At 42.9% G+C, this 26523-nt stretch overlaps 1 protein-coding gene and 1 long non-coding RNA gene across 8 annotated transcripts in view; one reads left to right on the plus strand and one right to left on the minus strand.

Moving 5' to 3' along the window:
- The window catches only part of THRB (thyroid hormone receptor beta), a 392434-nt gene extending 387162 nt beyond the window's left edge, over nt 1–5272 (plus strand). For all 7 annotated transcript variants that reach the window (XM_079923063.1, XM_079923061.1, XM_079923067.1 and 4 more), the window contains one exon: nt 317–5272. In XM_079923063.1, the coding sequence (XP_079779189.1) occupies nt 317–558 (242 nt within the window). In that variant the 3' untranslated portion in view covers nt 559–5272. The remainder of the gene's footprint in view (nt 1–316) is intronic.
- Nucleotides 1–26523, minus strand: part of LOC307187256 — a 115875-nt gene that overhangs the window by 21834 nt on the left and 67518 nt on the right. The window lies entirely within an intron of this gene.

The raw sequence follows: 26523 nt of genomic DNA on the forward strand, positions 1-26523 counted from the left end.
GAGTATTTCAGCTCTCTAGGCAAGGCTTCTCTTTCTGTAGCCTAGGAGGGAGGCATCCCCCTTCACACCCAAGGAGGTGATTTGTCTAAACTAGAGACATTTATCTGAACAAAGCATTGACTCGCTTCATGTAAGTTATGCCGCTCCGTGGTATCTTGGTCCCTGATGCCCCAGAGTTCCTATAGCCTCCATGCCCATTCCTAGGAGTTGAAAGTCCCCAGATCAGCCCACTTCACATGAAAGGGCTTGAACTGGACCAGGCAAGCCTTCTCATTTCTGCCTCCAAATTAACCTCCATCTTCTTTCTTCCCCTCAGACCGCCCAGGGCTTGCCTGTGTTGAGAGAATAGAAAAATACCAAGATAGTTTCCTGCTGGCCTTTGAACACTATATCAATTACCGGAAACACCACGTGACTCACTTTTGGCCAAAACTCCTGATGAAGGTGACAGATCTGCGGATGATTGGAGCCTGCCATGCCAGCCGCTTCCTGCACATGAAGGTGGAATGCCCCACGGAACTCTTTCCCCCATTGTTCTTGGAAGTGTTTGAGGATTAGACTGACTCATTCTCATAATTCCAACAGCACTGCTGGGTGTCATTTCATTCCATTGCCTAGCTCTTTTTTGTTTGTTCCTTTATTTCTTTGTGTTGGGAGGGATTGTTTGGGGGAAAGGGGAGGTAGTCCTTGGCCTAGACATGGATGAAATTGCCCCTTGAATGCGGGTACTTGTAACTACTGCATTTTGTTCTCCAGTCCTTTGATGTGAATGCTTTGGAGGTTTTACAGTTGTGGAGGTGGCAGGGGACAATCATTAATTCACCAGCACCAAGCCATCACCAGCTCCCATCTGTCCCAGTCAGAGACTGGAGCAAGCAGAATGGTGCGGCAGAAGACTAAAGAAGACTTAAAACCAAGACAATATCGTCATCTTGAACCTATCCTGATTTTTGCAGCACTCAGATTAGCACGTTGCAGACCACCTTTGGTTAGATGTGGCTTTCCGCTTACTAGGGAAAGGTCTGAACAAATTTTTACCTATTCAAGAGCATGCTGTTTTCAGCACTCTTTATTCTCTCTTAGCAGCCTAACCTGGAATGTATAGGAATATTTGTTTCCCAACAATTAGCTGTCCTTTCACTATAATTGTTACAATCCTATGATTTAATTCGAGTTATACAAGGGCATGACTCAAAGATGTGCAGGTGTTTGACTGATTGAGGCCAACTAGGAAAATAATTTCTTGCAGTAAGCCCAAAGAAATTCGAAGTCTTCACGAATGTCAGTGACTCAACAGTTTCCAAAAATTCACCTAGTGTTACCTCATAGTAAGAAGGCTTCTCACAGTTTAGGCTCAGAGAAAATTCCCACAAAAATCAAACCTATTTCACGGTGTTGTCGCTGTTCGGTGACATCGGACCCCTCACCTCCCAAACTCCTGAGGTTATTCGGCCTGGTTGCGTCTCTGCTGAGCTGACAACACACCTCCCTATGGATCAACCCTTCTGACCAAGGAGCGATAACAAGCTGAAATCTAAGTCTTGTTCTGGAGGGATGCCGGGGAGAGATGAGTGCAGTTGCGTTCTAAGTTGAAGGAAATGCAGCACTCTTAGAGCCTCCTCTCATCCCGGTGCTCTGAGGTTGCTTCCTTCTGGTCTTAGATCCTCAGGCTCTTTGCTTTACTTACAAGTGTGTCCTAGGCCCCTTTTCCCTCTGACTCTGAGGCTTGGCTCTCACCAAACAAAGCCTGGTGCAGCCACTGACCCTCTCTGTCCCTCTGATAGCCTTGCCCTGGAAGACACTCAGCAGGAAGCACCTGTAGACCATGCACACGAACCCTCACTCACCCTCCCTGCCCAACCAGCCTCCCCAGTGACAAACGCTGGAGTAGGGTGTGCCCAGACGGCAATTGGTGCCCCTGGTCACTTCAATGTCAGAAGACGGGCAAAGGATATACCCATGCAATCGAATGTATCTCATTCTTCACTGGCATGGTAGACAGAAATTATTCCTCTGCCTGCCTTGTACTGCCTTATCCTGGAAGTATTTGGGAAAATAAGCCATATCAGTGAAACTTGCCTAAAAACCACGTGGATTCATTCTTTTTTAACTAGCCCAGAAGCCAGGGTGCCTGAGTTCTAGTGTGTGCTGTCAAGTGGTAGATGTGTGACCTTGAGTCCTGGTTTTCTCACCTGATGAATAGGTAGGTCATGAACTCTAAAATCCTTCCCGTCCTTAATACTGTACTAGTTTGGGGGATGGGAGAAGGGGGGATCAGGTTCTTTTGATGGTTTCTTTCACATTCAAATTTCTAACTTTATTAGACAGAAATTGTGGCCGTCTTAACAGTTAAGGAAAGTATATGTGGTGTTGATTCAAAATAGGAATTTGACATACTTCTCATCAGTTATTTAGAGAAAGGCATGATGGCTTTGGGAAAGGAAGAACAGCATTAAAAATCCCAAGTGTGACCAGAAATAATCTGGGAGGAAAATGATTTGTTTAAAGTGCTAAAGCAATTATACTGGCTTCTGGGGAGGAAAGAAAACAAGAACAGCACTATGGAACTTGCTAACCAGAGAAAGGAAATAGGTGGAGAGGTTGAAATTATGAACATGAAGTTCACGGGCAGACTACTGGCTTTGACTTATCTACAGTGTTTTGGTTCTGTTTTCTTAGGCAGCCTCTAGCCAGTCTCCTCAAGCCCTCATGTTAACCTCTCAGCTCCCTCCATTGACTCTCCTTGGAGAACTACTCTTTGAAACATAAGCGTTTCATCACCTTCTCTGCTCTGGGGCAACTCTGAGAAGCTTTTCAGGGTGGGGCAGGTTTTCCCTCCGAAGGGAAGGAGAGAAAAGCAAGCAGGGGGATCCTGGAGGTTCTCCTCGGTCAGCAGAGCTCCCCAGGAAAGTCCCCTCAGTTTGTTTGACAGAGATTCCCCAGTGCGTCAGACACCCCCAGATTCAGTGTAGCTAACAGAGCCTGATCTAAAGCTGCACTGCAGTACTTTAGGGATTAACAGGATTGGCCACTGGCCCAGCAGTTTGGTAGATCTACAGCCACCCAACCAGCCCCAAGTAAGTATGTGTGACCCTTGGCTCCCTACACGATTGCCTTAAGCAGGCAAACCCCTGATCTAAACATCTTGTCAAAGGCTGACTACTTTATACTGAGTAGGACAAGCCTTCAGGTACTTCAGGTTGAAAGGAAAGGCCATAAGGACTGAAAGCACAACCCCAGTGGTCAAGGTGACTCATTCCTTCTGTAACTGATTGAGGTACTTAGTGCACCTCAAGACTCCATCCTATAAAACTCGATTAGGAGGGATCTGCTCTGGATTATTTTAAACGTTTTTTCTTATGTTGTCCAGACTTTCAAATCAAATGTGGACTGACTGAAACCCTTCCCAGCGGGGAGACATCCCAGTAGAGGAGAACACACCGTACAACTGGGATTCCTATTTATAAATCACTTAAATTTGGGGTGTCCGGTGTGTGTGTATATGTGTGTGTATGTATGTATGTGTGTGTGTGTGTGTGTGTGTGTGTGACCCTCAAGTGTACTTTGCTCTTCAATTAGACGTGAAGCATTTCTAGAAATAGTGACAAAAGTTAAGATCTTTTCTTCTTTACGATTCTGCTCAAAACACCACATGCCGCCTCCGAGCTTCTGCTAGTCACATGAGCCTCGGTCCTCAATGGCACACTTTGCCGTGTTGCTGCCTCAGCCCTGTGATGCCTCTCACCTGCGCCCCGAGAGACGCCTCTTCCACCTGCAGCGCGGTCATCGGACCGCCCAGCCCGGCTCCACCCCCGCGTCGCCTCTGAGTGAACAGGGGTGCAGGCTTGGTTCCTCCTCAGCCCTAAACCCCCTCAGACCCAGCCTCCATGAACTGCGGATGCCCTCGAAGCATGTCACTGTCCGTGATACATTTTTATTCTATGGACCTCTAACCCATTCGTGTCATGTTGACCTTTTGCTGCATGAGTCATAAAATATGAAACTGGTCTCATGGTTTTTGAAACGTAGCCAGCATTTGTAAGGCTAAACCTTTTTCGTAAACTGAATTGAAGTGAATAACCAGGCCACAGTTCCTCTTCAAAAGGAGAACGCTTACAGACATTTGAATCTCGTTGTCCTTTCCAATGGCTACGGCATCAAGGTTCTAAAATAAGCTCGTAATTTTTCCTGTTATTTTAATAATATGGAGATATTAGCATAGTGTTTCTTTTGATAGGGACAGACTATAATCCATATTTAAATTTTATAGAGAAGAAATTTTATTGTACTGTGATGTAGATATTTATTATCCAGGTAAGGATTTGCCCGGTGTGTATTTTTTACAATTGAAACATTTTACTTTAATCTTTAAAAGAAAAATAAAAACTTTAAACACACACACACACACACACACACACACACACACACACAGACTACGGGAAAAAAAGGTTTGGCCTTATCACAGAAGTTTTACTGTGCTGTACAAATGTTTGCAAATGCAAAAAGTGTGCATTTCTAGTGTGTTTCTACATTCATTAATGCCGCCTTCAAGAGCAATATCGTGCAGATACAATGCTGTTTGTGGCTTTCTGTTGCACAGTTAAAGCTGACCCACCTTATGCACAAGACAATCAGTTTAACTCTGTCCTCCTCAGGATGCAGATGATACCCATGTACGTTGCGGAGCACAATGCAAGACAAAGGAAGACACTTTGATTACATGTGTATTGCTGACACAGAAGATGTCAGGGCATGCATGAGTTGACATTATGCCACCCCTTTCTTTTAGTTCTTCCTAATTGGCATTTTTCATCTGATTTTAGAGCCAAATTAGTTATGAAGCCTTTCTTCAGAGAAAACACCTTTTATCCCCCATCATGTTTTCATGTCCTGAGAATCAGAAAAATTCAACAGAATAGGAAAAGATTTACAGTCATCGGAAGATTTGTTTTGCAAACGGTGTTAAGTGATATTGCTAGATCGGTAATATTTTTTTCAGCCTAAAACTCTATTGAAATCTGTGATCAAAATGTTTTAAACTATCCAAAATGAAAATTTGTATATTTGGGAAAAATGGATTTTTACATAGCTTTTGTATGCAGATATTAAATTGTAATTATGACTATAGCGGGCGTAGATAAACTCATAAGCTACAATTCTAAAAAAGAAAAAAAAGAAAAAGCTTATAACGGATATAATTTCCTGTCTCTTTTTTAAATATTATTATTTCCTACATAAGCACAGGGTTGCCTACTCTTCTCATCTCGCTGCTTCCAAAGGAAGGAAAACAGGGATGTAAGGGCATTTGTTTCATAAACATCCACTAGAATTAGCAAATATTCTTGGGAGGAGGGCATGGGGGGATGGAGGGAAGTAAAAGGCTAATGGGAGATATCCTCTTTGGAAGGGGCCACAGAAATGGGGTGAGGAGGGAAGAGTGAAGTTTTTGCAGCTAAAGGAGTACATTCATCATTTTATCTCAAAATGTTCTAGAATATTATTAATGGAATTATACTACCATCAGCTATCAATATACGTCTCAATCCCCAATCCTCTGAACACATGTGAGTTAGGACTCTTGCTGTGATTGAGTGGCAAAAAAAAGCGCCTAATGGGAATATATTGTCCCTAATATCTGGCAAGTCCAGGAGTGAGATGGCTTCAGGCATGGCTGGATCTGGGCACTCAGTACGTCAGGATGTGCCTCTTTTCATCCCTCTGTGCAGATCTCCCTTTGTACAAATTTCCTTCAGGTGGACTTCATGCTCACATAGCCTTTCCTCCTATGGTGGCCCCTGGTAGCTCCAAGATTAGCCTTCTAGCTCCAAACCAGTGGAAAGAGAGTTTCTCTTCCCCAACAGCTCCAGTGAAAATCCTGAGCCTACTCCTCACTGGCCCAAATTGAGTCATGTGCCCATTCCTGAGGCAGTCACGGTGCCAGGGAGGACAGATATGCTAATTAGCTTAATCCTCTGAAATCCTGGAACTGGGTGGAGGAAAGAGGGATAACGAGCCCCATCTAAACTGGACCAAGGGTTGAGTCAGGAATGGTTCCTCAAAGAATATTCTAAGTCTTACTACTATAAGAAGTGGGAGGAACAGCAAGCAAGCAAAAGAACAAATGCCCAGAGCAATGGTTCGGTCTGAAAGCACATGCATTTCTGATTCAGCAACAAGTCTCCTGAACAGGGAGGAAGCTCAGCACGATTTGGCCGGGTCGTGCAAGACCATCTTCTAAGGGGCCAGGTGAACCACTGCATCTCTGGACGGCTCCCGTGGGACTGGGGAAGTAATTCATCTACCAGCTCAAAACACCATGGTTGTACACGCGTGTACAACCAGCTTGTACACGCCTGGCCACAGAGCAGCTCTGGGGGTGTCTCTTGCTTCGGGAGCAACAGCAATCCCCCAAGTGGAGAAAGTTCTCTCCACTTCCACAGCTGGGCACAGTCCATCTAGACTGGGTGACAGACCAGGTGACGAGTGGGGTGAAACAAATGGCCCAGGCCCTGGGCAGACAACCGGGGTTAGAGGATCTGCAATGATCTGATACAGGGCTCCTCCAGCCGACAAGTGCTATGGCTGTCTGGAGAAGCGGCACCAATTCCAAAGAGAATCGTGAAGCTCCACGAACAGCCAAACCTATATTTCAACTGTACCATGAATGTGGATGCATACAGGCTTTTAGTTTAATATAAACTGATCATGTAAATTGTCCACTTGGCTACATTTCCTAAGAGTAGCTGAAAGAACTCAATAGACCATTGATTTAATTAAATGATACTAGTTGTTCTTACAAGGCCAAATTTTTTTTCCATATAAATATCTAGCTGAATATTTTGTAGAAGCCAAGAGAATTTTTTTATTTTTTCCGTACAAAACCTCACATACTGGTGCACACGTGTTTGGAATCAATACATATGAAAAGTGAAGTCAGATGATGTGGCATGAAAACTCTTCTTTTTTAGGATAGACTGAAACCATCATCTTTATTTTCTTTTGACTTGTTTGCACTAATTGCAAGGAGGGAGGGCAGAGGCACATAGAGTAAACCATCTTCAAGTTTAGCAAGTTTGAACACTCTTGTGCCCACACATCCCAACAGATATAGAGACATGAAAAACACCCCTCAGTTTTACGCTGAATCCCACAAAGATGCTGCAGTTTTCTGTGTTGTAGACATGCAGGTTTTTTTGAATTCTAAGGATGTTAAAATTTTCTGTATGGTCATCTTTAGCCTCGAAGAGAGGTTTGAGGATTTCTTTCCACTACCTGGAATCAAAGCCAAATAGGGTCCTTGGAACAATAAATTATTTCAAAAGATGAAGAACCCAAAACCAAGGATCATTCATCGATACGGGAGCTGCTTTGTGAGAATCCAATTGCACGCTTCAGAAAGTGCACCTTCATTTTCTCCAGTACTTTGGTACAAACAGCACTCATCATGTACTCTCCACTCCAGAATCCCAGCAGCCTTCCCAGAGGATGGGCTGGGTGTCGGTGTTGCCTTCCGGAATTCTCCACTGCCACAGTGGAGTACATAATAACAGCCCACCACGTAATGAATGCCTACTCAAAGTCAGGAATCATACCAGACCCTCTGTATTATACCTTTAATCCTCCAAGTAAACGCACAAAGTAGGTGTTAGTACCCTTATTTGACAGTGAGGAAATGGAGGCTCAGTATGAATAAGCAACTCATCCAACATCACACAATGGACAAGCGTCAGAGCACATAGGGTCCCAAGATCCGTATCCGTTTTACAACCTGCACTATTAAGACCAGCATAGACTTAGTTCCTGAAGAAAGAGCAAAGGCAACTCTGCTCTGGAAATGTTTACCATTCCCCTTCCAAAGAAGCTCCCCTACCCTAATGCAAAAAACACGTCCATCCTGAAGAACAGGCACCTGGCCTCTCATTAGGTGTTGTCTATTGCAAAATCACTCATTGGTGTTGCAACACGAAGAGTAATTTCTCTTGGCAGGACCTGTTTATAACCCAGCTGACTTCTAGAGGTGTCAGTCTAACAGGAGGACATTTTGTTTGGCTAAGCATTTGGGTGTCCGAGTGACCAGTTAAGTTTGGGGAGAGCCAAAGTGCTCTGCATAATGAAAGGAGAATTTACAGCAATGCAGGTTGAGGGGCTACAGAGAGGACATGGAGAAACACTTAAGATTCAAGATAGGGGCTTCCCTGGTGGCGCAGTGGTGAGAGTCCGCCTGCCGATGCAGGAGACACGGGTTCGTGCCCGGGTCCGGGAAGATCCCACATGCCGCGGAGCGGCTGGGCCCCTGAGCCATGGCCGCTGAGCCTGCGCGTCCGGAGCCTGTGCTCCGCAATGGGAGAGGACACAACAGTGAGAGGCCCGCTTACCGCAAAAAAAAAAAAAGATTCAAGAGAGGACATCATGAGACAACTCTCTCAGCTTTAGATAATCAACTTAAAATTGTCAAATGCATGGTGCGGGTGAATTTCTTTTAGAAACAAATGAAAAGGGACATTCAGTTACCATCTTGATATGAAACAACAGAACCCCAGGTCAAAGGGGATCTTGATAATACATTATCCCAGAATTCATGGGGGTTCCTTTTTTTTTTTCCCCAGGCCCAAGGAGCACTATTTATTTATTTATTAACATCTTTATTGGAGTATAATTGCTTTACAATGGTGTGTTAGTTTCTGCTTTATAACAAAGTGAATCAGCTATACATATACATATATCCCCATATCTCTTCCCTCTTGCGTCTCCCTCCCTATCCCACCCCTCCAGGCGGTCACAAAGCACTGAGCTGATCTCCCTGTGCTATGTGGCTGCTTCCCACTAGCTATCTACCTTACGTTTGGTAGTGTATATATGTCCATGCCACTCTCTCACTTTATCTAGTTTCAAAAAAATTGAAAGAACAGTTTTTCAATGCAATTTCACCTAGCTCCGAAGACAGGGCTCTAGCTGACGTCTGGAAGATATATTTATTTAAGGCTGCACATAGACAGGAGGATAAGTAACTAAATTGAAGGTCCTTGTGGAACTTTCCACAGGAAAGCAATAAAAGCCTCTTTTATCCAACTTTCACTCTTACCTGCAATTAAAGGAAGACAGCAAACGTCTTAAACCAAATATTAGCAACCTAACCCAGATACGTTAGGGAGAAAATTTTTACAATACTGGTAACATCTGGGTCTTCCCTGGTGGTGCAGTGGTTAAGAATCTGCCTGCCAATGCAGGGGACACGGGTTCGAGCCCTGGTCTAGGAAGATCCCACATGCTGCGGAGCAACTAAGCCCGTGCGCCACAACTACTGAGCCTGCGCGCCTAGAGCCGGTGTTCCGCAACAAAGACGAGCCACCACAATGAGAAGCCCGCACACTGCAATGAAGAGTAGACCCCGCTCGCAACTTGAGAAAACCCGCGTGCAGCAACAAAGACCATGCAGCCAAAAATTAATTAATTAATTTAACAAAAATATATACTGGCAACGTCTGAAATGTCATGGGATTAGTATCAGGAATATACAGGTAGGTTTTCCAAATCAATAAGAGAAAGACATGAAACGCAATGGAAAAATAGAATAGTCACAGAAGGAGAAGCCCAACTGGCTAACAAGTATACAAAGAGATCCCCTACCTCACTAGTAATTGGAAATAGGAGAATCAACACCACTTTACCCACAGAAAATACCAAGTGTTAATAAGAATATGAGGAGATGAGGACCTCATCTCCTGCTGAAAGTGTCCATTTTTCCTGCGGCCAGTGACACTACACATAATTCCACTCCTGGCAACACACCCCAGACTCTCGCACGGATCTACAGGCATTGTCATCCGAGCATCCCAGACTTTGCAGTACCAGGGAGTTCAGGCTAGGGAAGCGGAGAAGAATACTGGGTGGAGACCTTCCTATCATGGAAATCACCACAGCATCAGCAGCATTGAGCCAGACCTGCATACAGAAACCCGTATGAAACGAGACAGCACCATACCACTGATGTAAACTACAAACACATGCAAAGGAACTCCGTATTTTTACGGGGAATCATATGTAACCAAGGACATATATCAAGCACATTAGACTGGGTGCCTACGTGGGAGACATGAGGAGAGAAAAAGAAAGCAAGCAGGAGTAGGGTCGCAACAGGCTGGTGTCTAAGCATCATGAAGTGAGAAGGCTGCTAATCTCAAGTCCTGCACCTGAGGTCCCACTCCCTGAAACTGCCAGGCTTTACTCATCTCTTCCCTATCTGTTCCATGAGTCACCCCTCTTACAGTATTTCCTAGGTGCTGATGGGCACTAAATGATGAATCCTGGTGAGGCACACACTCACGGCTTCAGAACGCAGGAGATGAAAGCAGAGCTAGCCTGGAGATGATTAGGGGAAGAAAAGAGAGAAAGGGGTAAAGGTCCTGCTTAATAAATGGTCTTCCAGCTGCCAAGCCTATGTTCCAGCGAGCTCTCATGTGAAACTCCAAAACGTGAGAAAAGAGACAAGGCTCTGGTTAAACAGCTCTGTCCGTTCAGCCATCCCAAATCCCCAAAGCAAATCTGTCTCTAAGGATTCCCTAAATCTGCATCAAATTTCCGGAAACCTCTGATCTAGAAACCCTTGCATTATAAGCCAAGTCTGGAGGGATGCATGGCAGGGTCAACTCTATTTAAAGGGCCAGCGTAGAGCCACTAATTCTCCTTAACATGAAGCAACAGTCTGCAGAGAGACAGGCCTCCTGGGACAGGAATGGGAAACCTGAGAGATGGTCTCTTGCGGCCACTGCTTCTGCTCTATCTTTTTAAACCAAAATTAACACACCTCTTTCATTTTTATGAGTCTGGAACTGATAGATTTGTTTGTGCCACGTAAGCAGGTTAAGCAAATTTAAACTAAAATATTTCTGTTTCTTTTGAGTGCCTCTAATTCGGAGGGCTTATGAACCGGGAACCAAACCATTTCGAACGGGGACATGATCCAAACAGAGAACAGTCAGCCTGCAGAAGACGTGAGACAGCATTCTAGCTCGCATGCAAGACACCTACCAGGTGGAACAGGAAGTCAACTTGTTCCGCGTTGCTTCCAAAGAGTGCAGCCAGAACGAATGAATGGAAATTACTCAGAAGTTAACGTTGGCCCGGAAGAAGAAAGAATGATGTCACAGTTGAACTGTCTAAAGTAGAAATGGAGAGGACCCCACCACTCAAGGGGCTCAAGCCAAAACTACACTCTCATCTGACGATGAGGCAGCACGAAGACTAGAAGGGTCAAAGCCAGTGACCTCTCAGACCTCTGCTCCACCCCCGGGCCACATCATGACCGCGTCCTAGAGGGCCTGCTCTTCACACCTGCTCGGTTTCTAAGCTGTCCTTAAAACTGTATTTTAGGTTCTCCGCAAGGAAACACGTGGGATGAACCTCAGTTAGACATGACTTCTGGTGCCACTTACTCTGAATGTATAATCATCCCCTGCAGAAGCAGATGAGCCAGTAAAATAAAGTCTACCATCTGTCTCCCCATGTTTTTTCCAACAATCATCCTACTAGCTCCGGAGAAAACCTTCTCTGTGCAGCCACGAATCAGTCAGGCTGATTGGAAACGATCACCAGAGAGAATAACGTGCCAGAATCAAAGAGCAACTCTAAAGTGAGAAAAAACACAGCAAATAAACTCTAGGGTCGCCTGACACACTGGAACATTATGTTGCCAGGGGTTCATCATCATTATGTTGCATACAACAGTCATTATTAAGCATCTCCATCAAAACATTAATCTTGATTTAACTGAATCTGGTTGAGACTCTGCACGTTGGTTGTTTGCCCAGGCACGAATTTATCTTGACCAAAATTAGTCTTAATCAGCTTGGCTTGAGTAATAATGTGGTCAAAAACCATAGCCAGTAGACAGCTTGAGAGGCTTCTCCAGCAATTCATAGATTAGAGAAGAGCAGAACTTTGAAAAATTACTTTGCAAGGAGTTGACACCTCTCCTGCATCTCAGAACACCATGACTCAGTCCAAGCAGTGTTAGCAAAAGCCATGGTTGCCCGCTGCGGAAAGGTTTCCGGGGAGAGAAGAGTGCACGACAGACAGTCAGGGCAGGAGGTCTGGACTACGTTGAAGGTCTGCTGTTGGCACTGTTTCTTCTGCGTGCTGCCTTGTGAGATTCAGAGCTAAGAAGATGGCTTATTTTGAACGTCTGTCAAAAGCGGTCATGATTAGATTCTGACCACTCCAAATCACGGTGGATTACAAGCAAGACTAAAAATGTGCTGGTGCAACTTTTTCCTTCAAAAAAGCAATTACAAGTCGCATGTTTACAAGGATGGGTGACATCTAGTTTGTCACAAAAACATTTCAATTGCAATCAGATCCATCTTTCCCAGGAATCCCTTCATTTCACATCCAAGGGCTGGCTTCTTTGGCTCCAGAAATGAGACCACACTCTCCCTGAAAACATGCACAGATATATCTCACACAGACGGGGAAACTGGGGCGGGAGGAGCGAACAAGCAGCACCACAATTCCAAACGTATGGTGTCTGTGGCATATAAATATAAAACTGCTGACCCCAGACATTCAAAGAATGTCTATTCCGGACTTCCCTGGCGGTCCAGCGGTCAAGACTCCGCGCTTCCACTGCAGGGGCACGGTTCGATCCCTGGTCGGGGAAGCTCCTGCATGCCGCAGGGTGCAGCCAAAAAAAAAAAAAAAAAGGAGAAAAGAAAGTCTATTCTTAACTTGAACCCAAGTATCCCTGGGGTTGCTGAGGACATAGTTTCAGAAGTAAACAAATTTTTATTTTAAAAAGTTTTCATTTCTGGTTTCATTCCAAAAGTAATTTTTAAACTTCTCATAGGGGCTTCCCTGGTGGCGCAGTGATTAAGAACCCGCCTGTCAATGCAGGGGACACGGGTTCGAGCCCTGGTCCAGGAAGATCCCACACGCCGCGGAGCAACTAAGCCCGTGCGCCACAACTACTGAGCCTGCGCTCTAGAGCCCACGAGCCACAACTACTGGCCTGCACTCTAGAGCTCATGGGCCACAACTACCGAGCCCAGGAGGCACAACTACTGAGCCTGCGCTCTAGAGCCCACGAGCCACAACTACTGAGCCCGTGCACCACAACTACTGAGCCCACGTGCCTAGAGCCCGTGCTCCACAACAAGAGAAGCCACCACAATGAAAAGCCCACGCACTGCAACGAAGAGTAGGCCCCGTGCGCCGCAACTAGAGAAAGCCTGCGCAAAGCAACGAAGACCCAATGCAGCCAAAAATAAATAAATAAATAAATTTAAAAAAAGAAAACTTCTCATAAAGCATAGTTTTGATCATCCAGATCAGCTCAAAACCAAATAAGAAGTTTCAATTATTCATTTGCATTCATGTTTATAATACCTTTGCTGTCAGATGATAATACTTTAATTGTTGCAAGATAACTAGGACCAAAAAAAAGCAGACTTACTACGTAAATGATGCAGTCACAACAAAACCCATAGTGTCATGGCTTACTGGCCCGTGAAGGGTTTGGCAGTGGTCAAGGAAAAAAAGTAGTGGGCAATGTCAGTTACTGAGATTGAGGATAGAGTCCAGGCTTCCCAGATCTGGGGCAGGTGAGAAGGATCAGAGAGGTATTTGGCTCATAAACAGGTAAATTTCTTAAAAGAAAATGCATCGCAGTCTTAATTGTATTTTTCCATTAATTATTAAAAGCAAAGCAGTTGCTTTGTCAGTGAAGGGAGTGAAGATATTTGCAATCATTTCCCCGAGATGTCTTTATTCCACCTTGTGCCATAGGTGAGGTAATCTAAAACAAGGCAGATTTTCTTGCCTGAGGCTAAAAAACATTTCCTTGATTGTTGAAGGGAGACCAGAAATGAAATGCGTTCAGACTCTGATGGATCCTGAGAAGAAATCCTGCACCTGTCCCATCTAGGAGCCCAAAGTAGGAGCAGAAACTGCAGTTAAGTTTGGGGCAACCAGAGCAGAGAGGACTTGGCCTCCCATTCTTGAACAAAGGTGATAAAGTCAGCAAGACCGCACGGGAGAAATGGTTGTGTGTGGACGAGTTCCCCAAGCCTAAAAGTAACAAAGAAGTGGCTGGACAATTTTGTAAGGTTGAGAGAGGCCCCAAAGCAGCCTGAGTTTAAATAATGCCGCCACAACATTTCCCGTAGCCCGATGTGAAATAGGAGCAGTAGAATCATCGCTGACACAGTGTACCTAAGAATGGCACAGAAACCAGCTGAGAGTGAGAGAGAGAGAGTGACTGGAAACAGCTTGGAGTGAGGGCCCCTGCCGGGCCTGCATGGACCAGCAACGGAGCACTGGAGGCCTCAGCTGACTGTGGACTGAGGGCAACACAGACCAGCTGCCCCACCCAGGACTTGACACCATAATGGAGTCATTCTCCAGCGTTATCGGGTGTCAGGATTACCCAGAGAGCTTGCTAATGCACACAGTTAGGGGCCCCGCCCCCAGAGTTCCTGATTCAGCAGGTCTAGGATGGGGACTGAGAATCTGCATTTCTAACACATTCTCAGGTCACGCTGATGTGGCCTCGGGACCACACTTGGAAAATCACTGCTAGGATGCACCTGAACCCCCTAACTTAGTGAAACCCAGATATAAGTGGGAAATCCCAGAGCTCATACAAATGTGTATACGTATGGGAAGATACTGACATTTCTCATACACCTGCACATGGGAACTAAGATTTGTATCCATCACAGAGATACGGGCAAATAGTTTCCTAAATCTCTACTTGGTTATTTTCTCCTCTGGAAAGTATCACTTCCTATTCTATTGCAGCACTGAATAGAATTCTTAAATATACCCAGTAATATGTTAGTGATTTATTTCTTCAACACTTAATGAAATCAAGGTCATTGGTGTTGGAACCCACTGTCTAAAGTACTCTAAATAAATTATAGACAGGATAGCAATGATTACTTTTTAATAGATCTTTATTGGAGTATAATTTCTTCACAATACTGTGTTAGTTTCTGTTGTACAACAAAGTGAATCAGCCATATGCATACATATATCCCCATATCTCCTCCCTCTTGAGCCTCTTCCCACCCTCCCTATCCTACCCCTCTAGGTCATCGTAAAACATCAAGCTGATCTCCCAGCTATGCTGCTGCTTCCCACTAGCTAACTATTTTACATTTGGTAGTGTATATATGTCGATGCTACTCTCACTTCACCCCAGCTTCCCCCTCCACCCCCCGGGGTCCTCAAGTCCATTCTCTGTGTCTATGTCTTTATTCCTGCCTGCCACTAGGTTCATCAGTACCTTTTTTTTTTTTTTAGGATTCCATATATATGTGTTAGCATACGGTATTTGTTTTTCTCTTTCTGACTTACTTCACTCTGTGTGACAGACTCTAGGTCCATCCACCTCACTACAAATATATATATACAAATATATAAAAAACTCAATTTCATTCCTTTTTATGGCTGAGTAATATTCTATTGTATGTATGTGATATGTGCCACATCTTCTTTATCCATTCATCTGTCAGTGGACATTTAGGTTGCTTCCATGTCCTGGCTATTGTAAATAGTGTTGCAGTGAACATTGTGGTACATGTCTCTTTTTGAATTACGGTTTTCTGAGGGGATATGCCCAGTAGTGGGATTGCTGGGTCATATGGTAGTTCTATTTTTAGTTTTATAAGGAACCTCCATACTGCTCTCCATAGTGGTTGTATCAGTTTACATTCCCCCAACAGTGCAGGAGGGTTCCCTTTTCACCACACCCTTTCCAGCATTTATTGGTTCTAGATTTTTGATGATGGTCATTCTGACCGGTGTGAGGTGATAGCTCATTGTAGTTTTGATTTGCATTCTCTAATAATTAGTGATGTTGAGAGTCTTTTCATGTACCTCTTGGCCAATCTGTATGTCTTCTTTGGTGAACTGTCTATTTAGGTCTTCCACCCATTTTTTAACTGGATTGTTTGGTTTTTTTGATATTGAGTTCCATGAGCTGTTTGTATATTTTGGAGATTAATCCTTTGTCCATTGTTTTCTTTGCAAATATTTTCTCCCATTCGGAAGGTTGTCTTTTTGTCTTGTTTATGGTTTCCTTTGCTGTGCAAAAGCTTTTAAGTTTCATTAGGTCTGGTTTGTTTATTTTCGGTTTTATTTCCATTACTCTAGGAATCAAAAAAGACTTGCTGTGGTTTATGTCAAAGAGTGTTTTTCCTATGTTTTCCTCTAAGAGTTTTATAGTGTCTCATCTTACATTTAGGTCTTTAATCCATTTGGAGTTTATTTTTGTGTATGGTGTTAGGGAGTGTTCTAATTTCATTCTTTTACAGGTAGCTGTCTAGTTTTCCCAGCACCACTTATTGAAGAGGCTGTCTTTTCTCCATTGTATCTTCTAGCCTCCTTTGTTGTAAATTAGGTGGCCATATGTGGGTGGATTTATCTCTGGGCTTTCTATCCTGTACCATTGATCTATATTTCTGTTTTTTGTGGCAGTACCATACTGTCTTGATTACTGTAGCTTTGTAGTATAGTCTGAAGTCCAGGAGCCTGATTCCTCCAGCTCCATTTTTCTTTCTCAAGATTGCTTTGGCTATTCAGGGTCTTTTGTGTTTCCATACGAATTGTAAAATTTTTTGTTCTAATTCTGTGAAGAATGCCATTGGTAGTTTGATAGGGATTGCACTGAATCTGTAGATTACTTTGGGTAGTATAGTCGTTTTCACAATATTGATTCTTCCAATCCAAGAACATGGTATATTTCTCCATCTGTTTATGTCATCTTTGATTTCTTTCATTAGTGTTTTATAGTTTTCTGAGTACAACTCTTTCGCCTCTTTAGGTAGGTTTATTCCTAGGTATTTTATTCTTTTTGTTGCGATGGTAAATGGGACTGTTTCCTTAATTACTCTTTCTGATTTTTCGTTGTTAGTGTATAGGAATGCCAGAGATTTCTGTGCATTAATTTTGTATCCTGCAACCTTATCAAATTCATTGATTAGTTCTAATAGTTTTCTGGTGGCATCTTTAGCATTTTCTATGTATAGTATCATGTCATCTGCAAACAGTGACAGTTTTACTTCTTCTTTTCAAATTTGTATTCCTTTTATTTCTTTTTCTTCTCTGATTGCCGTGGCTAGGACTTCCAAAACTATGTTGAATAAGAGTGGTGAGAGTGGACATCCTTGTCTTCTTCCTGATCTTAGTGGAAATGCTTTCAGTTTTTCACCAATGAGTATGATGTTTGCTGTGGGTCTGTCATATATGGCCTTTTTTATGTTGAGGTAGGCTCCCTCTATGCCCATTTTCTGGAAAGTTTTTATCAGAAATGGGTGTTGAATTTTGTCAAAAGCTTTTTCTGCATCTATTCAGATGATCACATGGTTTTTATTCCTTAATTTGTTAATATGGTGTATCACACTGATTGATTTGTGTATACTGAAGAATCCTTGCATCCCTGGGATAAATCCCACTTGATCATGGTGTATGATCTTTTCAATACGTTGTTGGATTCTGTTTGCTAGTATTTTGTTCAGGATTTTTGCATCTATGTTCATCAGTGATATTGGTCTATAATTTTCTTTTTTGTGGTATCTTTTTCTGGTTTTGGTATCAGGGTGGTGGTGGCTTTGTAGAATGAATTTGAGAGTGTTCCTCCCTCTGCAATCTTTTGAAAGAGTTTGAGAAGGATCAGTGTTAGCTCTTCTCTAAACATTTGATAGAATTCACCTGTGAAGCCCTCTGGTCCTGGACTTTTGTTTGTTGGAAGATTTTTAATTACAGTTTCAATTTCATTACTTGTGATAGGTCTGTTTATATTTTCTAATTCTTCCTGGTTCAGTCTTGGAAAATTGGATCTTTCCAAGAATTTGTCCATTTCTTCATGGTTGTCCATTTTACTCGCATATGGTTGTTTGTAGTAGTCTCTTATAATCCTTTGTATTTCTGCAGTGTCGGTTGTGATTTCTCCTTTTTCATTTCTAATTTTATTGATTTCTGTCCTCTCCCTTTTTTTCTTGATGAGTCTGGCTAAGGGTTTATCAATATTTTTTATCTTCTCAAAGAACCAACTTTTAGTTTTCCTGATCTTTGCTATTGTTTTGTTTCTATCTCATTTATTTCTGCTCTGATCTTTATGATTTCTTTCCTTTTACTGACTTTGGGTTTTCTCTGTTCGTCTTTCTATAGTTGCTTTAGATGTAGGGTTAGATTGTTTATTGGAGGTTTTTCTTGTTTCTTGAGGTGAGATTTAATTGCTATAAATTTCCCTCTTAGAACTGATTTTGCTGCATCCTATAGGTTTTGGGTCATTGTGTTTTCATTGTCATTTGTTTCTATGTATTTTTTTAATTTCTTTTTTGATTTCTTCAGTGATCTCTTGGTTATTTAGTAGCACACTGTTTAGCCTCCGTGTATTTGTGGTTTTTACAGTTTTTGTGTATTTGTGGTTTTTACAGTTTTTTTCCTGTACCTGATTTCCAATCTCATAGCGCTGTGGTCAGAAAAGATGCTTGATACAATTTCAATTTTCTTAAATTTTCCAAGGCTTGATTTGTGACCCAAGATGTGATCTATCCTGGAGAATGTTCTGTATGCACTTGAGAAGAAAGTGTATTCTGCCACTTTTGGGTGGAATGTTCTATACATATCAGTTAAATCTATCTGTTCTAACAATGTTCATTGCAGCACTATTTACAATAGCCAGGACATGGAAGCAAGGTTAAGTGTCCATCGACAGATGAATGGATAAAGAAGATGTGACACATATATACAATGGAATATTACTCAGCCATAAAAAGAAATGAAATTAAGTTATTTGCAGTGAGGTGGATGGACCTAGAGACTCTCCTACAGAGTGAAGTCAGAAAGAGAAAAACAAATACTGTATGCTAACACATATATATGGAATCTAAAAAAAAAAAAAAAAAAAAGGTTCTTCAGAACCTAGCAGCAGGACAGGAATAAAGAGGCAGATGTAGAGAATGAACTTGAGGACACGGGGAGGGGGACGGGTAAGCTGGGACAAAGTGAGAGAGTGGCATGGACATATATACACTACCAAATGTAAAATAGATACCTAGTGGGAAGCAGCCGCATGGCACAGGGAGATCAGCTCTGTGCTTTGTGTCCACCTAGAGGGATGGGATATGGAGGGTGGGGAGGGAGATACAAGAAGGAGGAGAGATGGGAATCTATGTATATGTATAGCTGATTCACTTTGTTATACAGCAGAAACTAACACACCATTGTAAAGCAATTATACTCCAATAAAGTTGTTTAAAAAAATCTATCTGGTCTATTGTGTCATTTAAAGCTTGTGTTTCCTTATCTATTTTCTGTCTGGATGATCTGTCCATTGGTGTAAGTAGGGTGTTAAAGTCCCCTACTGTTATTGTGTTACTGTTGATTTCCCCTCCCATGGTTGTTAGCACTTGCCTTATGTATTGAGGTGCTCCTATGTTGGGTGCATAAACATTTATAATTGTTATATCTTCTTCTTGGATTGATCCCTTGACCATTATGTAGTGTCCTTCCTTATCTCTTGTAACAGTCTTTATTTTAAAGTCTATTTTACCTGATACGAGTATTGCTACTCCAGCTGTCTTTTGATTTCCATTTGCATGGAGTATCTTTTTCCATCTCCTCACTTTCAGTCTGTATGTGTCCCTAGGTCTGAAGTGGATCTCTTGTAGACAGCATATGGGTCTTGTTTTTGTATCCATTCAGCCAGTCTGTGTCTTTTGGTTGGGGCATTTAGTCCATTTACATTCAAGATTATTATCAATATGTATGTTCCTATTACCATTTTCTTAATTGTTTTGGATTTGTTTTTGTGGGTCTTTTTCTTCTCTTGTGTTTCCCGCCTAGAGAAGTTTCTTTAGTATTTGTTGTAAAGCTGGTTTGGTGGTGCTGAATTCTGTTAGCTTTTGCTTGTCTGAAAAGCTTTTGCTTTCTCTGTCAAATCTGAATGAGATCCTTGCTGGGTAGAGTCATCTTTGTTGTAGGTTTTTCTCTTTCATCACTTTAAGTATATCCTGCCACTCCCTTCTGGCCTACAGAGTTTCCACGGAAAAATCAGCTGATAACTTTATGGGATTCCTTTGTATGTTATTATTTGTTTTTCCCTTGCTGCATTTAATATTTTTTTCTTTGAATTTAATTTTTGTTAGTTTGATTAATATGTGTCTTGGTGTGTTTCTCCTAGGGTTTATCCTGTATGGGACTCTCTGTGCTTCCTGGACTTGGGTGACTATTTCCTTTCCCATGTTAGGGAAGTTTTCCACTATAATCTCTTCAAACATTTTCTCAGTCCCTTTCTTTTTCTCTTCTTCTTCTGGGACCCCTATAATTCAAATGTTGGTGCATTTAGTGTTGTCCTAGAGGTCTCTGAGATTGTCTTCAATTCTTTTCATTCTTTTTGCTTTATTCTGTTCCTCAGCAGTTATTTCCACCATTTTGTCTTCCAGCTCACTTATTTGTTCTTCTGCCTGTTATTTCTGATTCCTTCTAGTGTATTTTTAATTTCAGTTATTGTGTTGTTCAACTCTGTTTGTTTGTTCTTTAGTTCTTCTAGATCTTTGTTAACTATTTCTTGTATTTTCTCAATCCGTGCCTCCATTCTATTTCCAAGATTCTGGATCATCTTTATTGTCATTACTCTGAATTCTTTTTCAGGTAGATTACCTATTTCCTCTTCATTTACTTGGTCTTGTAGGTTTTTACCTTGCTCCTTCAACTGTGACATATTTTTTTGCTGTCTCATTTTTTTTTCCTTTTTTTTATGAGTGGGATTGTGTTCTTGTCTTACTGGTTGTTTGGCCTGAGGCTTCTGACACTGGAGTTTGTAGGCCTCTGAGGGTGTAGGACCCGGCATGAAAGCCAGGCAGACTTCCCCAGACAATTGGGCAGGGGAAATGCTGGGCACGCTCCCCCCGATCCAAGCCCCCAGGGTCCCTCCAGGCGTGGGAACCCCTCCCCCCCCTCAGCCACCCCCTCAGGGGCGCTGGTCCTGTCCGGCCTCCATTTCTGCTTCCCCCTCAGTCCCCCCACATCCTACCAGTTCGCTCGGGGGTTCTTCCCATCTCCTTGGGCGCTAGGGTCCCCCACCACCGTCCAGCAGGCGCCCTAGGTGTGGAGTTACCGTCTCCCCACTCAGCAATGATTCTTTTAAAATACATTGGTTCAAGTCACCTCCCTGGTCAAAATTCCCCAGTGGCTCCCGTGTCACTCAAGTTCAGGCCACCCCACGGTGGCCTGCAAGGCTCTCCGTGGCTCAGGGTCCCCCCACCCCCCCCATCCTCTCTGCACCCCAGCTCACTCACGCTGCCCAGATACACTGACCCATCTCCTGTTCCTGGCAAAGCTGGAGGCCGTCCACACCACAGGACCTGCGTGCAAGTCCCTCTGCCCCGCCCACTCCTCCTCCAGGTCTCTACTCAAATATTATCACCTTCTCAGGGACACCTTCTTCTTAACCGATAAAAAGAAGCTCCTTTCCCCTTCATTTCCCTTCACTCTCTTTCTACTTTAGTCCTTTTTTTTTTTTTTGGCTGCACTGTGTGCAGCACGTGGGATCTCAGCTCCCTGACAAGGGATTGGAGCACACTCCCTGCAACAGAAGCAGAAAGTCTTAACCACTGGACCTCTAGGAAAGTCCCTATTCACTTATCAGGACCCGACATATATATTTTAGTTCTTTTTTCTTCTTCTTCTTTGAATTGTCTACTAGAATGTAAACACCACGAAAGAAAGACATCTGCTTTGTTGACTGCGAGATCCCCGGGGCCTAGGAAGTGCCTGGCAAGTAACATCACTCAGTCAATGACTGTCGAATGAATGAACAGAAAGGCCCAGCAGACCAACAGGACCAAGAACCGTTCTGCCACAAATGCCCAAAGAGGCAGGAGGGAAATTGTCCACCCCAGGATACCCCCCGCACCAGTTCCCTCTGCGCGTCCAACTTCCCCTCTTCTCACCCCCACGCCCTACCCACCAGCACTAAGAAGAGGTACGTAGTTGCTATTGGCAGGAGCAAAGGAGGCAACAAGGCAAGGGCGAGGCACAGGGAAAGCCAGGGGCAAGGAGAGAAGCCCTCCTTCTCCATGCCAGGTAACCCCCTCGGGTGAAGATACAAGAATGGCCCGTGATCCTGTGGCCCAGGGACAAGCACAGTCCACATCTGGCGCATAAACATCCTTCCAGACGTTCACATGTGCAGAGATACACAAGCATATTAATCACTTTTCAACTTTCATGGTAGACTTGACTCCAGACAGAGATCTCTAGGGGTTAATCCCAAAGGACTGTAAAATCCAAAGATCAGCTCAACAGAAGAGACGGGCAGAGGGCAGGTGGACAGGCTTACACTTGAACAATAGTCTCCCTGAGCTTTCCGGACGCTGAGGGTTTCTCTGCTCCAAGGTCAACAGACATAATTGTTTTGGTTAAGTGTTGTGTTTAGGTAAGTGATGTCAAAAGGGTCAAACATGTTTTCATTCTCAAGGTTTATCAGAAACACGAAGTGCCGCAATGTAGCACTCAATTGTCACCGTCTTCCTGGAGACCTTTGAGAACTTAATGAGTTCGTCCTTTTACACTAGGAGAGAGTTCAAACTGAAAGAATCTTTCCGACGAATCACATTAAAATTTACTCCAGACGGCCAGTGCTCTGAGCTAGAAGAGTAAAGACAAGTTTGCCACATGCACTTCATTTGCTTACATGGCCTACGATTCCCTAAGAAGAAGCCCACAATTTATACCCCAGCCGAAGAGAAGGATAAGCGGGCCAGCTCTGCCTCTGGGAAGAAGAAGAGGAAGAAGAAGGAGGCATATTTTAGTTGCACGGGGAAAATCCTAAAGCGAACCCACCCGGACTTCAGTGGGTGCTTCTGGATCTTGGATGCACTGGGAGCTCTGGAGGACTTGGTGGCTGGAACGGGTTAGCCTACAGGGGGTTAGACTGTCCCTCTACATCCACAGAAGAGCCGTCACCAGCAGAGAGATCCTTGAGGCAGTCAAGCAGAGATGCTCTCTGAAGAGCCTGGAAATAAATGAAGTGAACCTGAATGGCCCTGTTGTTGAAAAGATTACACTTGTCAAACAAAATTGGATCCGCTGGAGGACTGAGCTGGAAGATGAAGTATCTGACAAGTACCCACTGCAATGGTGGTCTTGGTGTGACACACCTGGTCTCTGGGTCTTGCATTTTTAGTCTCGGACTTAATTGGTGAAAAAAATAAAAATAAAGGAAAGACACTTTCAAAAAAGAAGAAAATTTACTCCAAATGTCTTTTAACTTTTGGACTTTAAATAAGAGATGAAGGTTTCCCCTGAATCAAAATGTATCTTCTTGCTTAATGCGATGATGAATTTCCACAGAAGCTGCCCAGATTATACTTCAATGAAACCAAAGATGCAGAGAGGTCACAAGGAAGAGATTGAAGTGACTTTCAATATAAAGCGATTAGAGGTTCAGGAAAAGCAACCCTTCTGGATGTCAAAGTTGTCCAGACTCTCAAATCTTGACTTTGTTGATTTAGAACACCATGGTGCTAAGTGGCTTGGAGGCATCCCCGTACCAGCATGCTCCTTTCTAAACTTTTTCTCCCCCTTTCTCTTCATGCTCTGCACCTATGCCTACCACAGAGTAGATACAGAGAAGGTTTGTACTAAAAGTTATAAATGAACGGATGAATAAATATCTCTACATGTCCATCAGAAATTCCACTACCTCCCGGTAAATTTTTTAATATCAAGTTTGCATTTGTTATCTTCCTGATTCATAGTAAAAACCAACGTGTGTAATTATTTTGCCAACAGCCTTCCCAGTAGACAGCAGCATATGGTGGGAAGATCATGGGTTTCTGAATATATAAATAAATTTGAGGCTTTACTACCTCTTGTGCCCTTGGACAAGTTGTCTGACCTTCTTTTGCCCCAAATGTCTTGTTTGTGAGATGGGAATACTAGCATGTATTTTGTGTTGGGAGAGACAATTCTCCACAACCAAAGAAGAAACAATGCTTCCCCATTCTTGGCAGGTCAAGTTCTCACACTGCCATCGCTCTGGTTCTCTGCAGCCAGAAATGTTCTCTGCTTTTAAGGACTCGTGTGATCCCCTTGGCTCCACTGGGATAACCCAGGGCCATCTCCCCACCTCAAGGTCCTCAATCACATCTGCCACATAAAGGAATGTACTCACGTGTCTGGGCAGTGGGGATTTAGGATTTAGATTAATTAAGACTTTGGGGAAGGACATTATTCTTCTGACCACACTCTACTTCTAGAAGCCTCCCAAGATTTGCTAATTCTCAAAATGGTTCAACTTGACCATTTCCCAGAAAGGTTACAATTTTTCTAAAGGTGAAAGTCAGGAAAAGTCATTTACTCAAATATACTTATGAGCAGCTCTGTACGCAAACAAAAACGAAAAGCACTGTGCTAGGTGCCCCAGCCTTGAGGATAAATTAGTCAAGAAGCCCATCCTTAAGGGATCTGCACTCTGCCGTTGAAGGTGAGAAACAAATTATTCTGAGAGCATCGGGGTGAACAGGAGTTCTGTAGAGCAGTGCTTCTCAAACTTTAACATGCCTGCATGTCTCCAGTTAAAATGCACATTCAACAGCACAAAATGGGGAGTGAGGTGGGTGGAAGGGGTGAGCACAGAGATAAGAGCAGACACAGGTGAAGAGACCAAGAAAGAAAACCAGAATATTCCTGGGCCGGAAGAACGTGACCAATCACTGCCAGCCATGAGCCTGCCACCGTTGCTGCTGCACCCGGTCTGCATGTGATGTGTGTGCACAGATGAAGGTTCGCTCTCCCCGCATCCCTCCACTTCCTCCCTCCCTCCCTCCCTCTCACTCTTCCTCTCTCTCTTTCTCGTCCTTTCTCCCCTCCTCTCATTCTCCCCTCCTTTCTCCGCCTCCTCTCGTTCTCCTTTCTCCCCTCCTCTCACCTCATTCTAGCCGTGTACACACGGCTATATTTAGAACAGATAACCAACAAGGACCTACTGTATGGCACAGGGAACTCTGCTCAGTATTCTGTAACAACCTAATTGGGAAAAGAATTTGAAAAAGAATAGATACATGTATATGTATAACTGAATCGCTTTGTTGTACACCTGAAACTAACACAACATTGTTAATCAACTATGCTCCAAAATAAAGTAAAAAGTTTAAAAAAAAAAGAATGTATGGGCTTTCAATGCATTAACAGTGTGACTTTGTCACCAATAGAAATCACAGATATTTTCATATCTTCAGATATCATGTAAGCTCATCATAACCTTGAAATTATGGTAGTTATTAGACTTGCTGCTAGATCTTGTTATATATAATGTATATAATATATAATTTACACATTATAATGTGTAAATAAAGAAACACATATGTTTTGCTATCACAAAATTTTTTGAAAGAATATATGGGTTTTCAGATTGAAAGGGCACACAAAGTGTCAAGAAGGACAAATTTTAAAAAGATTTTAAGAAGACTAACACCTAGAACATTGTGGTGATACTTCAGAAAACCAAAGGTAAAAAGAAAATCCTAAAATTTCCAAAGAAAATAAATAAGTAGACCAAAAAAATCCATGGCAATCGGATGGTATTGCATTTCTCACTGTCATACTGGGGGCAGGAAGACAATGAAACAGCACCTTGGAACTATTTTCAACTTGTAGTTATTACCTAGTCCTTTAAGAATGAGGAGAAAATAAATGTTTTCTAATATTCAAGAAGTTAAAAGTTTGTAACCTGTGAACTCTCTCTGAAAGAAATGCCTAGACAACATGCTTAGAGGAAAACAAAAGCAAGAACAAAATATTAAGCTAAATGATGATACAGGCTAATAGCAGTTTGGAATTGTATCACAATATAAGACTGTGAGGAAAGGAAAGAAGGAAAAGAAGAAAAGGCATGAGAAGTTTTTCCTATTTTTGAGAGAAGGAAGAAGATACTGGACAGGAAAAAATGTAAGTTTTAATATGTCTATTGATGGTTTTTAATGTTATTTTTTAAACAGTAGAAAGGAAGGTGTATATAACTTTAATAATCCCTCTAAAGCAATACACTAACAAAAGAAGCTAAAAAAAACAGACTGGGAAATTTGTCTACATAAAAACATAAAACTCGGGCTTCCCTGGTGGCGCGGTGGTTGAGAGTCCGCCTGCCGATGCAGGGGACACAGGTTCGTGCCCCGATCCGGGAGGATCCCACATGCCATGCAACAGGAGAGGCCACAACAGTGAGACGCCCACGTGCCGCGAAAAAAAAAAAAAAACTGTAAAACTCGCGTGGGCCAAAGAAGTTTCATACTGGAGAAAATATTTGCAAATCATATGTCTAACAAAGGATTTGCATCCAGAATATATCAAGAACTCTCAGAAATCAACAGTAAGAAACCAAAAAAACCCAGGTTTTTGGTGAGAAAATTACAGAATAGTCACTTGACCAAAGAGGATATGCAGAAGGCAAACAGACACATGTACAGATACTCTCCATCACTGGGCATTAGGAAAATGCACATGAAACACAACAAGACA

Source organism: Stenella coeruleoalba, assembly GCF_951394435.1.
Source record: "Stenella coeruleoalba genome assembly, chromosome: 5".
In the NCBI taxonomy this organism is placed as follows: domain Eukaryota; kingdom Metazoa; phylum Chordata; class Mammalia; order Artiodactyla; family Delphinidae; genus Stenella; species Stenella coeruleoalba.